Genomic DNA, 14,776 nt, shown 5'->3' with positions numbered 1-14,776 from the left:
TATATATATATATATATATATATATATATATATATATATATATATATATATATATATATATATATATATATATATATATATATATATATATATATATATATATATATATATATATATATATATATATATATATATACTTTTCACACCTTTTTTGTTGTTAACTAGTAACATTATGCAAGAACAATATTACATCCTGAATAAATCCGTATCGCCGAGAAATGAGTTCAACAGTAACATTTCCCAACACATAACATGACAAAAGGAAAGTGGATAAAAACTTAGGAGATCACTGCACAGGCAGCATTGATTAAAATTTGGGAAAAATACAAAGAGCAATGAGGGACGGGAGAGGGAGACGGCAGGCTTCTCCCACGGTTCCGCATGGAGAAAAAACTTGCTGGAGGGTCTCAAATGCTCAGGTCAGCCCTACGCTCAATTTCAAAAACAACCTAGCGATGTTGACTTTACTCTCGATATTCCCTATAATTGTCTTATAAGAAGACAAAAAACAATTTTCTATCAACCAGTAAAACCTTTAGCAAAAATATTCATTCAGTGCCAAAGAGTTCATCACTGAATGTTCCAAAACATTCCCGACAGCATGCATGCATTTATTTTGCTGTATGCGTCAGTCTGATGCTGCTTTAAGTTTAAAAAAATCAGTAAAGGTGGAAATTTTATCCAAAGTATTATTTGTAATTTCAATTGTTTCTGATATGAGAATTTGTTTGATTTTTCTCAATTTTGCAACAATACGATCAACTCCTCACTGCTCGTATGATTTGAAGTAACTTCTAACATATTATCTGACTATACTATTTTCATATTCTAAACATAATTTGTTCAAATTATGGCATGTAAAGGCGTGAAAACTAGCACTACTGATATCAATCAGTTTCATGATTCAAAATTACTCGAAATGACAAAATTGTGATTTTACAAATACACCAACTATTATCACTGTTAAGAAATTCGTTTGCCATTGTCATTAATCGCGATTAGGCTGATGGAAAATAGCAATTGATTTTCGGATCAAATAAGACCGATGGATGAATTATATAGTAATGCGTGCGACTGTTCCCGATTTTCAGCGCAGTATCGTTCGCTGTCTGTCGTTACAATTGGTAGTAGTAGTTCAGCATCATTTTCCGGACAACGAATGTTTATTCAACCTCGTTTCGTATCATTTGATCACTGATAACTATCATTTCTCCATTACCAATAATTTTTTTTTGAAATTTTAGGTAATTGATATGTTCATTTTGGATGGTTTCTGGTTGAATTCGTCGAACAGAACCAATAGCAATGCCGCCTCAGTGCTTCTAATCACAGCTGTCCTATATGTCATTTTAACAACAGTCGTCCATTCTCAACAACGACAGACAAATATTGACGATGATGATAACCTTTATATTCTCATTGACGAAATTAGTGTTTATACATGTCGAGGAGGTATGTATTTCTTGGACGGTAATAGTTCCTTAAGGTGGAGGATATGAACAGAAACGACTTCACAACAGATATCTCATTTTGTCGTTGCCATATCGTCTTTAACTTTGATCAAAGGAGTTGACTATGGCGACCTTTGCGATTGAAAATAAGCTCAACTGAACAAAAACTTATTGCTCACTATCTCATGATACCTTAATTTGATCATTATCTTTCCTTCATATCTTTCCATTTCCATTATGCAATATTTATCGTTTATAGAGTATTTACAGCTAAAAATGAGATCAAGCTAACAGAGGATGATATTGATGTTGTGAATGAGAAAGGTAATCGTGTATTCTTCATCAAGGCACCAGGAAATTACTCTTTGCACTTCAAGAGACTTGTTGTCACCAAAGATATCGGATATCTGAGTGGCGAAATTGGTGTTAAACTTCAAGTGCCAATCATCGAAGGTCCTGCAGGTTGGTATTCAAATTTTAAATCCAGATATTCGAAATCTTTTGGAATAAAGCTTTCCAGCAAATGACATTGTGAGTATTTATTGCCCAAATGATATTCCAGGAATTCGTTTCGACTTGCCTTATACAGTGATACCAGAAACTGGAATTTTAGACCAAGAATGTGACAAACATAGCGGTGTCGTAGAGCGTGGTAATCGACAGTACTGGTAAGGTTGTAATAATCACAGATTGTACGGAATCTCATAAGCCTTAAGTTTAGAGGGCGTTCGCCGGAAACTCTCACGACACTTTTGGAATCTTCATCTTTGGGAGAATTGCCACAGTAGCGCAATGTCGCATAAGAAAAATTAAATTTTGGGTAAAATGTCAAACATAAAAAACTCCGAAACTGTTTTTTCTTGCTTTAAAAACGAGTTAATCGTTAGCATGAGATGAAAATGTTTAGTGGCAGTGATTCAAATTTCTTCCGGCATTCAGAATGTTTCACTTTTTTTGAAAGGATAGTACTTCTCAATACATCCCCACTGGAATAATACTTGTCAAATACATCTCAAACCCATCAAGAATCTAGGAAGTGCGTGAACGACATGATGGTATGTGAATGTTGTGATTAAGGTCTATTTCATATTGAGAGACGCCTTTCCGGAAGGAAAAAACGTAGCACGACTCTCCGAATCTGTATTATATCTCAGTAATATCAACAGCACAAATAGATGTTCGCGCTGCTTTATTGATTTCAACATTTTTCTTTCTCATTTGAGACACCGAATTTTCTCCGCTTAACATTTCTTTGTTATCTCTTACATCATGACTCATCAAGAATCAGGATATTCCAGTCGTTATTGCGATATCTGCGGACTTACTGCTAAACTGGAAACCGACTTGAATGATAAAGGTCATTTATTTTTGCCCGAGGTGGCACGCGGCACCGAGGAGAAATTCGCATTAGTTTGTAATCGAATTGCATCGAATGTTTACGAATTTAATCGGACGATTAATTTGCCTGGTAAACGTGAGCTAGAAGCACGGATCAACGAAAAAGTCCAAGGTCTGGATGGTGAGATTCGTCAGCGTCTAAACAAAAAAGTATTTTGTTTGTATTTACTCGATGTATTTTTAAAAAAGTTCATTTTCCTCCAACTAATGTGAAAACAGTCGAGCATGTTTGAGGTCCTCAACTTCTATCTGTGCAACTTCAAGACCTGCACAGATATTATCGGAGAATGACCTGATCGTTAACTTCGATTTTGTTAACTAAGTACAAAAGGTCAGGCACAGTAATTCCCATCGGTTTAAGGTAAGCTTGCTAAGATATCGCCCAGATATTTGCAGTTGGATTAGTAAGGCAGGAAAAGGTTTTTTCGGCACTTCAAAGTAGAAACTATTGCGGATTCATCCCAATAAATCTATAGAGCAGTTAAAAATTTTCTGATTGGCTGCATAAGTATGTTCAAAATCAGTGTATTGTTTTTTGGATTCTTAAATGAAAGACATTTCAGCGAGGTCGATTTCAAATATTCCTAAACTTAATCAGTGCCGAACAACCAGCAATCGGGCGAGATGATTGGTTTGCGAAGTCTCTTGATGTAAATGAAATTTTCTTGCAACTTTTTTTCTTGTCTATGTTAGGTACTCGATAGTTAGCTATTTCTGGTTTGGTAATTTTTGTCCTAAATGCAATAATTTCTCGCGTCACAATAATATTCAAAAAAAAGTAACTAAAAAGCAATATTTCAGTGCCGATGTTGTTGGGATGGTCGTGACGCTTCGTGCCATGGTGTACTAAGTTTGTTGTACTGCAATAAAGAAGAGTGCAAGAATAATTGGGCACAACGCTGTTTGCATCAAACAGCACGCATCGTTGCATGTTATACAGTTGAATTTAATTATCGCATGACGACTTCATATGCAGACGTCATTCGGTTTTTAGAAGAAAACAATCATTCGAATCAGGAAACTGTTATGTCAGTACCGGAAATACAGTAAACTTTACATTAATTGAAAATTTTCTAATAGATTTTACTTGAAAGTGAATTTCAATGATTCAACATATTCGTAATGCATGTATTTTCACTGCTTCTGGTTGATCGGATCACTCAGTTTTGAAAACTTACGAATCGAATTTTTCTGGCTCCGTAATCCTTTGATCTGCAGACTTGAACCTTTTTTCTTTCCGTTATCTGTGTTTATTCTTTTCTCTTTCTTTGATCAGGTTACTGATCTGTGACCTTAAACCGATCTCACACCCAAAAGATTCTTTGGAAATCTGCATGTCATACAATTTGTGTAATACTATAAGTTACATGTTCGTTTAAGCTGTATGAATCCATTTTCAGGCAGATTTCACCACATTTACTAGGCACTGTTAAAACCAGCGATACTTCCCAACCTCTACCCGAAAGATGTGTGGCAAAAATGCCTCAGAAGCTGATACATTTGCGGCGTTATTGTATAATCTTCTGGAATGATAAGCTATGTTGTTCACATTGTTCTGGTGTATGTCAACCTTAGATTTTCCAAATTTCAAGTTAACTAAATTCCCCATTTCCTTTTACAAATGGACGGGTCAATCCCAAGTAATTCTGGTTCGGTAATTGATATGCAACGCAACTACATAAGGTGATGTACCTTAACTCAAGACAGTCCAGTTGTTTTCTGATAATGTATATGGATTCCGCTCTATGTCGGTCTTCATTACGGATTCCGCTATGTGTTGGTTTCCATGTAGAGAACCCTATGATACCAGTTATCAAACCATCCGATTTGATCGACCTTTTGTTGCTAAGAGACTCAATAAAAGCTTATACAAACTGGCAGTACACTTTTGAAAAGCTCCATTCTGCACCGAAGGGAAATCGCTCCTTGGAAAGAAAACAAGTGAAAATCAGAAGTGAATCTTCTATTTTCGAATTCATTTTTTCTTTTTTTTTTGCAAAACCGAGATGTTTTTAAAGATCTCAAATGAATTCATGCTTAGATCAGTAATGATTATTTCTTACCTTCACTGCTTTGTAAGTTTAATTCATTTAATTCCCATTGTGCAATAAAAATTTTTTTGTGTTGTGACGAGTTCAAATAGTAGTTCCATTTGAAATCAGTTTCTAACTTCACATCAAATTACCTTCTGTACCTCCCAAACTAGTCATTTGTACTCCTGCTGTAAAAAAAGGTCAAAGCCATTTTTTCGTCTCCATGATTTCTGTTATAATTGTAATTCATGTATCTCATCAGAGCTAATTATAGAATGAAAAAAGCCAACAAACGTTTGCTGTAAAAATAAGAAGAGTATCTGTGACAGTTGCTTCGGAACGGGTTGAATGCATGACCGAATTCGAGTAAGCTTCCACAACTTTTTCCATAAACGGCTTCTGCTGACAGAAATGAGAAGCTGCGCCACTCGTATTTTTGAGGAAATTAGAAATGTTTGCCTTCAGCGAAAATGAAATAACTTCAGGAAAAAGAAATAGTAAAGGAGATAATCATCACTGAGAGGATTGAAATTTCATTCTTCAACGATAAAATAGCCAGTGTCCATCGTGAAAATTTACACCTAATAAATATGACTTGTCAGTTGAAATACAGTGGACAACTCATCACTCTTTTATTGATACAGCCTTGATGAGTTACTAATTTAGCTCGCCAAGTAATCATTCCTGAACAAACTCTGCTACCAAATTATTAAGATTGCCATCAGCTAACAGAATTACTTTTTTTTTGAAAGGAATGAATTCACTTGTAGTGCCCTATCATTTAGATACTGATGTTGATGACAGCCATTGCTCTGCTGTTGAGCAACGATATGAATGCTTGTCATCCATCTTTCAAAAGAGATTTTATGTTGCCAGCCAAAATACGTTTTTAATAATTTCAAAACGGTTGTGTTTGCTTAATTAAATGTGTATAGTGTTTGTTTAATTACATTTAATTATATATATATATATATATATATATGTCTGTGGGTGTGTGAGTGTTTGGGTTTGGGTGTATGTAGATGTCTATGTTTGTTTACCAGTTTGGTGCGCGCAAATGTAGGTGTGGGTATATGGGTTTTTGTAGATGTTTATTTCTGTTTACCAATTTGGTGAGTGCAAATGTGTACGCAAATGTTGCACGCAATTGTCGTGTGTGCAAATTCGTGTGCATAGATGTCACTAAACAATTAACACCAAATATTGATTGCAAAAGTGAGTTGGATATGAGATATGCCGTTAATTATGTTAATTATGTGGTTAATATTAACTGAAATAGAGATTTAACTTATCTATGACAAATTGAATAACATTTTCATACAGAAGAACATTTTCCGTTCGCGTTTTTTCATCATAAATATTGATCATATTTGCCATTTATTGTCATCTACATAACTTAAAGTTAATTGAAGTATTTGGCTTTTATTGCATATTTTATGCAGCAAGTCAAATCGTTGACTTCTTCTATCTACACGGTAAATTTCAAATAAAATTTAGTTTAAATAAAATTTGAAATGATGAATTACCCTGTTATCACACCATTCGTTATACATTATAGTACAGCGCATAACTGATAAACGACACACACACAAACACGACATTTTCCCACAATGTATTTGTATACACGACACATGTGACATTTGTGTACGTGACATTTGCGCACGCGCTACTTGTGCAGACGCGACACGACGTGTTTGAAACGTACATTTGAAACATGCATACACGTACGTAAGTGACATATGTGATGAGTTCATGACGTGCGAATACGTGAGGTATGCAACGTGCGTTTACGAGGCATCTGCGTTATGTGTGGGACGTACGTGTATGTAGGTACGTGTATGAGACGCACATGCATGTGAGGTGCATGAATTGGACGTGCATGTGACGCAAGTCCAGTGACTTGTGTGTTATGACGTGTGTGTAATATGTGTATGTGACGCACTATACGTAACGTGTTATGATGAATGTATACGATACGTGTTTGGGACGTACGTGTGTGTATGGTGTGTTTTTGTGTATGGGCAATCGACTTTGCAATCAAATCAACGTCACACATACATCACGTCATGTACATGTCCGTCAAATATACGTCATGCACACATGCGTCTCAATACGTCGCATACACGTACGTCGCATAAACGTATGTTACGGATACACACGTTACATACGGGCCATATACGCGTATATAACATATACACACGTTGGTCACATCATTTGCATTTTACATACACTTACGTTGCATGCAAGTCACATACGCGTCCTCACATACACCTCACAAACATGTGCATCACTATACTTCGCCCAGATATATCTCACATAACATCAAATAACACGGCGTTATGCACGCCACAAATGTTCCACGTACAGATACGTCACACACACATCAGATACGCGGACGTCACATACACGTCATGTACATGTGTTACATGCGCACCACATACATGCATGTAACATGCACGCACATCACGTACAAACACGTCAGGTACACGTGAGTAACGTGAGTAACATGCACACACGTTTAAAAAGGGCTTACCATCCAATTCAGTAATTGGATTATCGAAAACTAACAACAGTTGGAAGTGACGAAAGCAGTTGAAATTTAAAATACGAGATGCCAGCTTTTATTCTAATCGTCCTTATATTAAAGTGCATGCCTCAATTTAGATTCGTAACCGTCCATCAAAATAAATAATCAAATGAACTTCGTCGAAAAAAAAGGATAGATAAAGGCTAACGGAATCATCACTACCGATTTCCACAGCAGAAATTTTCTGGATTTTTTTTATGACAGATATTTTTTGGGATTTTCCATGGAAGACATTTCCCGGAATTTTCCATTATGAGTCCGACATTTTGACTATGAATATACGTGACATGAAGCAAAATGTGCCTTATAAACATTTTGCATTCAATAACTTCGAGTTTATCCCATTTGACTGTGCTTTTATTCGAAGTTATAAACTACATTACTAATTAATTTGATGATGTAACATACATAACTTACTGGCTCCGGTAATAGTTGTCTTACATAATTTTTTTTCCGGTAAATTGTCTGGAAAGATCCTGTTTGCAAAGACGAATTCAATATCGGATGGACGTCCAGAACGAGAGTTTTGCATCAACCAATACAAAGACAAAGCTATCAGCTATTGTGGATTACGTCCATAGATTTCATCATGTTCGATGCAAATTATTTGCTTTTATTTCACTCATAATTTGTTTCATAAGATTCTCTTTTCAGCTTGAAATATTTCCTGATTGAAATGTAGCTTACTGGGACGGTGAACTTCACTTTTCTGATTCTGATTGATATTCCCTTAAATTAACTCATTCAAAAATTGAAACTTCGCTCCTATTTCTAAGCAAGAGTAATTCTTTATGAAATTTTCATTATTCATCATTGAAAGTCGATTCTTTCTAACTATTTTTGTCCTGAATAACCAAATAGTTTCGGTAAATAGATCAGATTGATCTGCCCATTAATCTGAAAATAATAAACACTAATAACAGAGTTTTCGCGATAGAAATTTTTAAGCAGTTTGTAAACAGTTTGTAAGCAGCAAGCAATAAAGGTCTCTCCTATATTCAAATTCTAATAATGATTAATAAGCCAACTGGAAATGAAAGAGGTCCAAATGTATATGCAATTTATTAAAAGAAAAATCCACCTGAGGTTTAGTATGCATTTCATCAAAACAACTTATGCCAGCTTTTGCTACTGGTAAACTTATGCCAAATCCTCATAATTTTTAGAAATATTTGGATGAAAAATTTCTAACACTTTTTCACTTTCATCTCTCTATCTTTTCTTTTTCATTTCTATCAGAAATAAGCACAGATAACCATTCAAATGCGCTGTTTTGATCTTATTATGAGATACGTTATGACTCATTAATAACAGTAAGTATTATCAAACCATTTGTAATTAATTAAATGTTATTTGTAATTTGGATTACTCCCTTATGGATACATTCTATTGGAGAAGATTGATTTGTCTGAAATTGGTTCGAAGAGTGATTGATCAGTTCAAAGGTTTGTCAAAAGTTTTTTCCGTTTCCTTGAAAATTATTTCTTTTCGGATCATGACACGCTTTGATTATCAATTTTTTTGACATCCTCGAAATGCCATAAGAATTCTGAAATCCGAAATATTTCTAAGATCCTGTTGATTTTTCTCAGTCTAGTCCGTATAACTTCAAGTTCAGTACTTTGACTGCAATTTTTCCGCTAATTTTCACACTTATACTTCGAATTAAAGGATCGAAAAAACCAATGTTGCCGAACATATCTTTTTGCAGCAGAAGGATTTACTGACTTTGCATGCTGTTGCAAAATACAATTCAATAGATTAAGTTAAACATGCATCTTGCATTTGCAACCGACTATATTGAACAACAATGCATGTTTCATTTTTGCACAGTTTCACATCTCCAACTCAACAGCAGCAAAGGATCCGTCTTGGCATATCACACCCTTCCTTTGATTAATATTGCTATATTAAAACTTTTTGTATAGCATAATAAAATTTTAAAGATAATCATAATGTGATTTAAAAATTCAGCAGGAACCTCCTAATACCAGCGCTGCAGTGAGCGATTATTGGTTTTTTCCCGTAATGTTTATGAAACATACTGTAAATTCAGCCACATGCGATTGTAGAATACAAATGTGATAGCAGCAATAATACAGTAGCAGTAATAGAAATTAAGTAATACAATAACAGTAATGGAAAGTCTATTAAAGTAGAATATGTGTCATTTGGGATAAATTGTCTGATTTGCAGTGATATGCAATGACAAATATAAGTGAATTCCGTGATATGTCCATTTCATGAAGTTCACTGCTTTTCAAACAGATATCAGTGACTAAATAATGAGTAAAATTTTGATTTTTTTTTTTGTCCAAGTAGTAGAGCTTGCAAAGTAGTAAGGCTGCGTCTAGAGATCCTCTCTCTAGACAAGTTAAGTTTACGCACTGCTTGAAAATTGAAAAGAAATGGGAAATTTGGCTGCTATTCTAAATTACAGTTGGAAATGTCCAGATCGATCAGATTTCCAAGCTGATTTAGGAGCATTATCAAGTATTACGATATTCCATTGCACTTCGACAGTAAACCGATAATTGACTTTAGGAAAGAAGGTTGGGGAAGAGGAATTCCTGCCAAGAGTCTAATCCATCAATGGCATTATTAGAGAGTGAGGGTGATATCGGCTGTCCGAATTGATAGATAGGATTTGCATCCTAATTGTTGGGAATGACTGAGTAGATAAATTCGCCAAAACATTTTGAGAATTATCGAGGTGTTGAAGTTGTGGATAGTACGCTAAAGCGTTTTCGGGTAAATAATGTATTCTATTGGAAGACAAAGAAATTGTCAACATATAATTAATACAGGGAAGGTATTTCTACATTTGGTTTTTCTGCAAATATTTTCTTAAACAATATGTTTAAACTTTAAAGCTATGAATATTATTCCTTGGGAACACTTTGCTGTCCGGATAGAGGAGGATGCTGGTAAGCAAGAGTGGATGTCACGAGCAGTCATGAAAATTGAATATGAGTCATTTCTATGTATTCATGTGAATCCGTCACGTCACACTCGATCACATATGAGTCAACATTCAGATAGAAACTGAATTAAAATTCATCAAGTTTGCATATTTTCTTATGGCACCGAGAACTAGGATTTCAGTCTGAAAGTCTTGAAAGAAAATTTAGATACTTTTTGCACATAATTTTTGTCGCCGATTTCCTTCAACCTTGACAAAGATTGCAGGTTCTCCCTGCCTCTTTGGTTTGTAGTACCTTGAATTGGGTAATTAAATCTCTATTACGATAAATTTGTTAATACGATAACGAACTCAATATTTTCGATGTGGCAAATTAATGACGATAACAATATGAAATGAAACCCAACGTCGCCCGATATCGTCTACTCGACCGACCTCGTTGAAACACATCTGTAAAGTGATTTTGGTGCTCAGAACCTCCGTTTCTCTTAGTAAGGAGGATCCTAGTACAGTTCTGAGATTACAAAAATTAGCGCTTCTATTAGCGCATAAGGAATGGAGCTTTGTTAGAGCACATAGGCGTTATAAATTCACCACTATAGTTTACATTGTACAGTACACTACATGTATATACTCAATGGTATCAGATCAACAACAAAGGTATTATTTCACTGCTCTTTCTAGCGATTTCAACTTTTTCAATTTCGCGTTTGATCAGAAGTATTCTGTAAATTTTGTGATTTGCCAAGCAGTTTTTGCTTTTCCTTTTTTATTTAAGTGATGGAAGATTTTAACAGATTCAATAAGAATGGTTTATTCCAATCAAAGAATCCAACAAAGTTCTTTTAGCCAATCTTAACAGCAAGAATGATATCTACATCATTAAAAAAAAAGTTGCCGGCAGCGCCGTCGACAATTAAAATTTGCCTAAATGTCCCTCTTTGAACATCGTTACAACGGTATGTATATCGCTTCAGTAAAGGCATTACAATTCGTTTTTTGAACAGTGTCACCTGTTTCTCTTTCTTTGTCTTTTGCTAGACTGTTTTTGCTTTTCAAGAAAATCTTGAATCCGGAATAGTGCAAACAAAAGGACTACGACAGAATTAGAACTTACCTTTTTGACTGCAAAATGTCGGGGAAACAATTGTCCCAATGCCTCTACCTCAAACATTCCCAATGCAGTAATGATATGAAAATTAAACCGTAAACAGTTATCAATGTGCTGCATCCCTTTGATAATTGTCGCAAATGTTAGTAAAACTACCGTTCGACAATCGTTTTACTCGTCGTGATTATTCACAATAAATTAACAAATTTACCACACTTATTTTTCTTTCCTTCCTTCCTTCTTCCTTCTTTTTTTTCTGTTTATGTGCCGATAAAACAGTGAACTTTTTCGGGAATCGATTATTCAACGTTTTTCTTTACATTCCTCTCTTCAAGGTCATCCCAGTTTAAGTACACAGAATGTCCTTTTAACAATACTTTTTCTGTTTCAATATTTCCCTATTTGGTACGATGTCAGGATGAAAAAAAGGAAGAGGAGAAATTGTTTTTGGTGATAACCTGTTCAGTTAGAAATTAGAAATTTAGAATAAGGAAATTTCATTATGAAACTTTTCTTCTTCAACTTTATTTCTTTCCAATTCTTTGCCAGTTTTTTACTCCACATCTTACACACTTCTTAAATCTCTTGATGGCCTTTTATTTTATCGAGAAAATTGATTGTCATGGAACCACATTATCTGGAAATTGTTTTTTCCAAAATCGATTTTTCTATAATTCTTTTTTCTTATCAGAATCATTATTTGCGCTCATAGTCTTCGTGGAAAGGTAAGGACTGTAGGAAATTATTCTATGCAATCCCGACTAGATCTATATAATAAACAAATATGTGTTCTTTAGCTGCATAGAGAGATATAACGTATTGTCTATGCCGGATTGCTTTTCCCTCTTAGCGAAAATGATTGATTGGAATAAAGAAAGCCTGTAAAATGGAATAGCAAAAAAAGTACCTTTGCTTCTCCGGCTTATCCGGAATGATATCTCTATAAAGCTGAATAATTGATTTGTTTTTCTTCCGAATGGTTTTGCCATCTTACTTATCTTCTGAAATGAATTTGTTGATAAATGAATGAAGAAATCGATATCACGAAAAATGAAGCATGTAATCTTATTCCCAGTGATACAAAAAGAATATCTTTTTCACTGATAAGATTTCTGAAGTTTTAACCAATGTCAATGACAAGGAAACCACGACTCGATCCAGAAAAGTTATTGAGCGCATTTGGGAAATATGGCAAATACCAAGTATGATATTGATGTTTGAAAAAAAGATCTTCATTTTTTCACAGCAGATTCCACAACTAATCGATCTGACTGATACAATTTCAGATGCGTACATGCATGTTGCTAATGATACCTGCATTCTTCTACTCCTCACAAATGCTTATCATGGGATTTATCACTCAGCCACCACCATTCCAATGTATCATCAGTATTTCGAACTCTTCCAATCCTTCTGTAAGTTTGTTACTTTAGTATTTCTTTATTCAATTGTGCAGAAGTTAAATGACATTATACATAATAAATCTTTTTAGATTTATTTCTGTGAACAATGATAGCTGTTAAAATGATCATTTTGGCATATTTTGTATTTGAGTGTATTTTGTAGCAACAGATTTATCAAGTGCTTGATAATTGTCATGTACTCGAATTGAAAACCAATAAAACAATGCAATGTTCAGCTGTACCTAATTCAACGTACCTGTATGAAGAGGAAGTGCCTTTTTCCACAATTAATTCCGAGGTTGATTTTTAAAATGTGATAAGAGTTAACTGAGCTGTGTGGTAATATCCCTCAAATTGTTGTCATGAGGGATAAACCAGATAGGTCTATTCACAATCGTACATCTGATTTGTAGCGCAAAAACCTAGTTACAAGTAAATCAAGTTGTTATAAGTCTTCCGCGTTATGCATCAAAAGCTTTTTATAAGTCTTCATGAGAGGCAATGACTAATTAATTATTACTGATAATGATAGATAGTATTGGGTATTAGTGGCGAAAAAAAAGTTTCAGTTCAATTTAGTATGCGACGATGAGCACTGGGCAGAGCATGGTACATCATTGTTTATGCTAGGTAAGCAGCATCAGTTAAACACCATTTTGAGAAATATCATTGAATTATCAGAACTTTGATTAAAGAAAAATTTGAAAAAATTCTTAATTTTTTGGCGATTTTAGTGAAAATTTGATAAGGTTTTCGCTACTTTTGCTCAATGTATTATCGATCTGGGGATGAAAGCAATCATCACAAATCACTGATCGTGTTATCCATTAGCGATCACACCTGGAAATATTTGTTTAAGTATTTTGGAGGAAAGAAAATTTTAAAAAACACTCACGTTTAAGGAGGGCTGTTCACACCAGTAATTACTCAATTATCTGATCTGTACGGTCGGCGGAAATTGTTGCTGTTCTCAATGTGGATCGCTAGCATTATGGCTAATATCTGTCCGATAACACCAACGGAGCTTACTTTTCTGGCCTGTCGTTTTATCCTCGGTGTCGCAACTACGGTACATTTTGAAAAGCGCCTTTTGTAGTAGGAAAATGATTAAAATTCAATTTGAATAAAATATGAGAGGATTTTTAGTAAGTGATTGAAATTTTAATTTAAGATTGGAAAAGAATGTGTGAGCATGCAAAACACAAACACTATTCAGTTTAGATTTCATGAGGGTGAGTGTGTTGAAGTGGACCAGAATTTAAGTTGAAATGGAATCCAGAGACAATTATTGGATTATAGAAAGAGGAGGAAAGGAAAAAGAATGGCGCAAATGTATTCGCTGCAAAAATCTTAAAGCAACAATACCAGTTTCTTTCATTCTATGATATTTGTGAATTTCATTCTATATATTTAGAGTATTTATGCTTTAATGTGGACAATGTGCTGTGAATCAGTGGCAATCGAATTTAGATCCTTGATCCCGATAGCATATACTTTTGCCTGGGTAACAGGGATCATGCTTGTTGGCATCCTGAGGATCTGGATCCTTAACTGGAGGCGGCTATACTTCGCGATATCTATCCCAAGTACACTTAGTGCCTTATATTACTGGTTCGTCCTAGTCATCCTTTATGCTTGTCTAAATTGTTAAAATTATTTCAGTTGTGATTTCAATGTTCAAATAAAACTATGTGAACAATCATCGCGACTGTTAAATATTTTTTTAAAGGGAAGGAACCGTTTGGATCTCCAGACCAACTTCTCTCGAACAACAAATAACTTTCCTATTTTTTAAGTTCTTTGCCTTTGAAAAGCGACAGGGAAATACGATTATCTTAAATGTGAAACTGATTCGATTGTATGATAGTTT

General features: G+C 34.6%; 3 protein-coding genes across 3 annotated transcripts; all 3 read left to right on the top strand.

Annotated features, from left to right (window-relative positions):
• Positions 1-1,253: 1,253 nt before the first annotated feature.
• Positions 1,254-4,424, top strand: LOAG_07490 (hypothetical protein; the record flags this gene model as incomplete). Its single annotated transcript, XM_003143023.1, has 7 exons — positions 1,254-1,452; positions 1,722-1,913; positions 2,014-2,119; positions 2,750-2,999; positions 3,413-3,499; positions 3,651-3,895; positions 4,250-4,424. The coding sequence occupies 7 exons, from the start codon at positions 1,254-1,256 to the stop codon at positions 4,422-4,424; spliced, it is 1,254 nt and encodes a 417-aa protein (XP_003143071.1).
• A 150-nt stretch (positions 4,425-4,574) lies between these two features.
• LOAG_07489 (hypothetical protein) lies at positions 4,575-5,252 on the top strand (the record flags this gene model as incomplete). Its single annotated transcript, XM_003143022.1, has 2 exons — positions 4,575-4,790; positions 5,157-5,252. The coding sequence occupies 2 exons, from the start codon at positions 4,575-4,577 to the stop codon at positions 5,250-5,252; spliced, it is 312 nt and encodes a 103-aa protein (XP_003143070.1).
• A 7,378-nt stretch (positions 5,253-12,630) lies between these two features.
• LOAG_07488 (hypothetical protein) lies at positions 12,631-14,002 on the top strand (the record flags this gene model as incomplete). Its single annotated transcript, XM_003143021.2, has 5 exons — positions 12,631-12,705; positions 12,790-12,918; positions 13,070-13,204; positions 13,476-13,536; positions 13,809-14,002. 5 exons carry the CDS (start codon positions 12,631-12,633, stop codon positions 14,000-14,002), a joined length of 594 nt encoding a protein of 197 aa, XP_003143069.2.
• Between the last annotated feature and the right edge of the window lie 774 nt (positions 14,003-14,776).

Source organism: Loa loa (genome assembly GCF_000183805.2).
Source record: "Loa loa unplaced genomic scaffold supercont3.5, whole genome shotgun sequence".
In the NCBI taxonomy this organism is placed as follows: domain Eukaryota; kingdom Metazoa; phylum Nematoda; class Chromadorea; order Rhabditida; family Onchocercidae; genus Loa; species Loa loa.
Note: the sequence above shows the minus strand (reverse complement) of the source record. Positions and strands in the feature narration are given on the sequence as shown.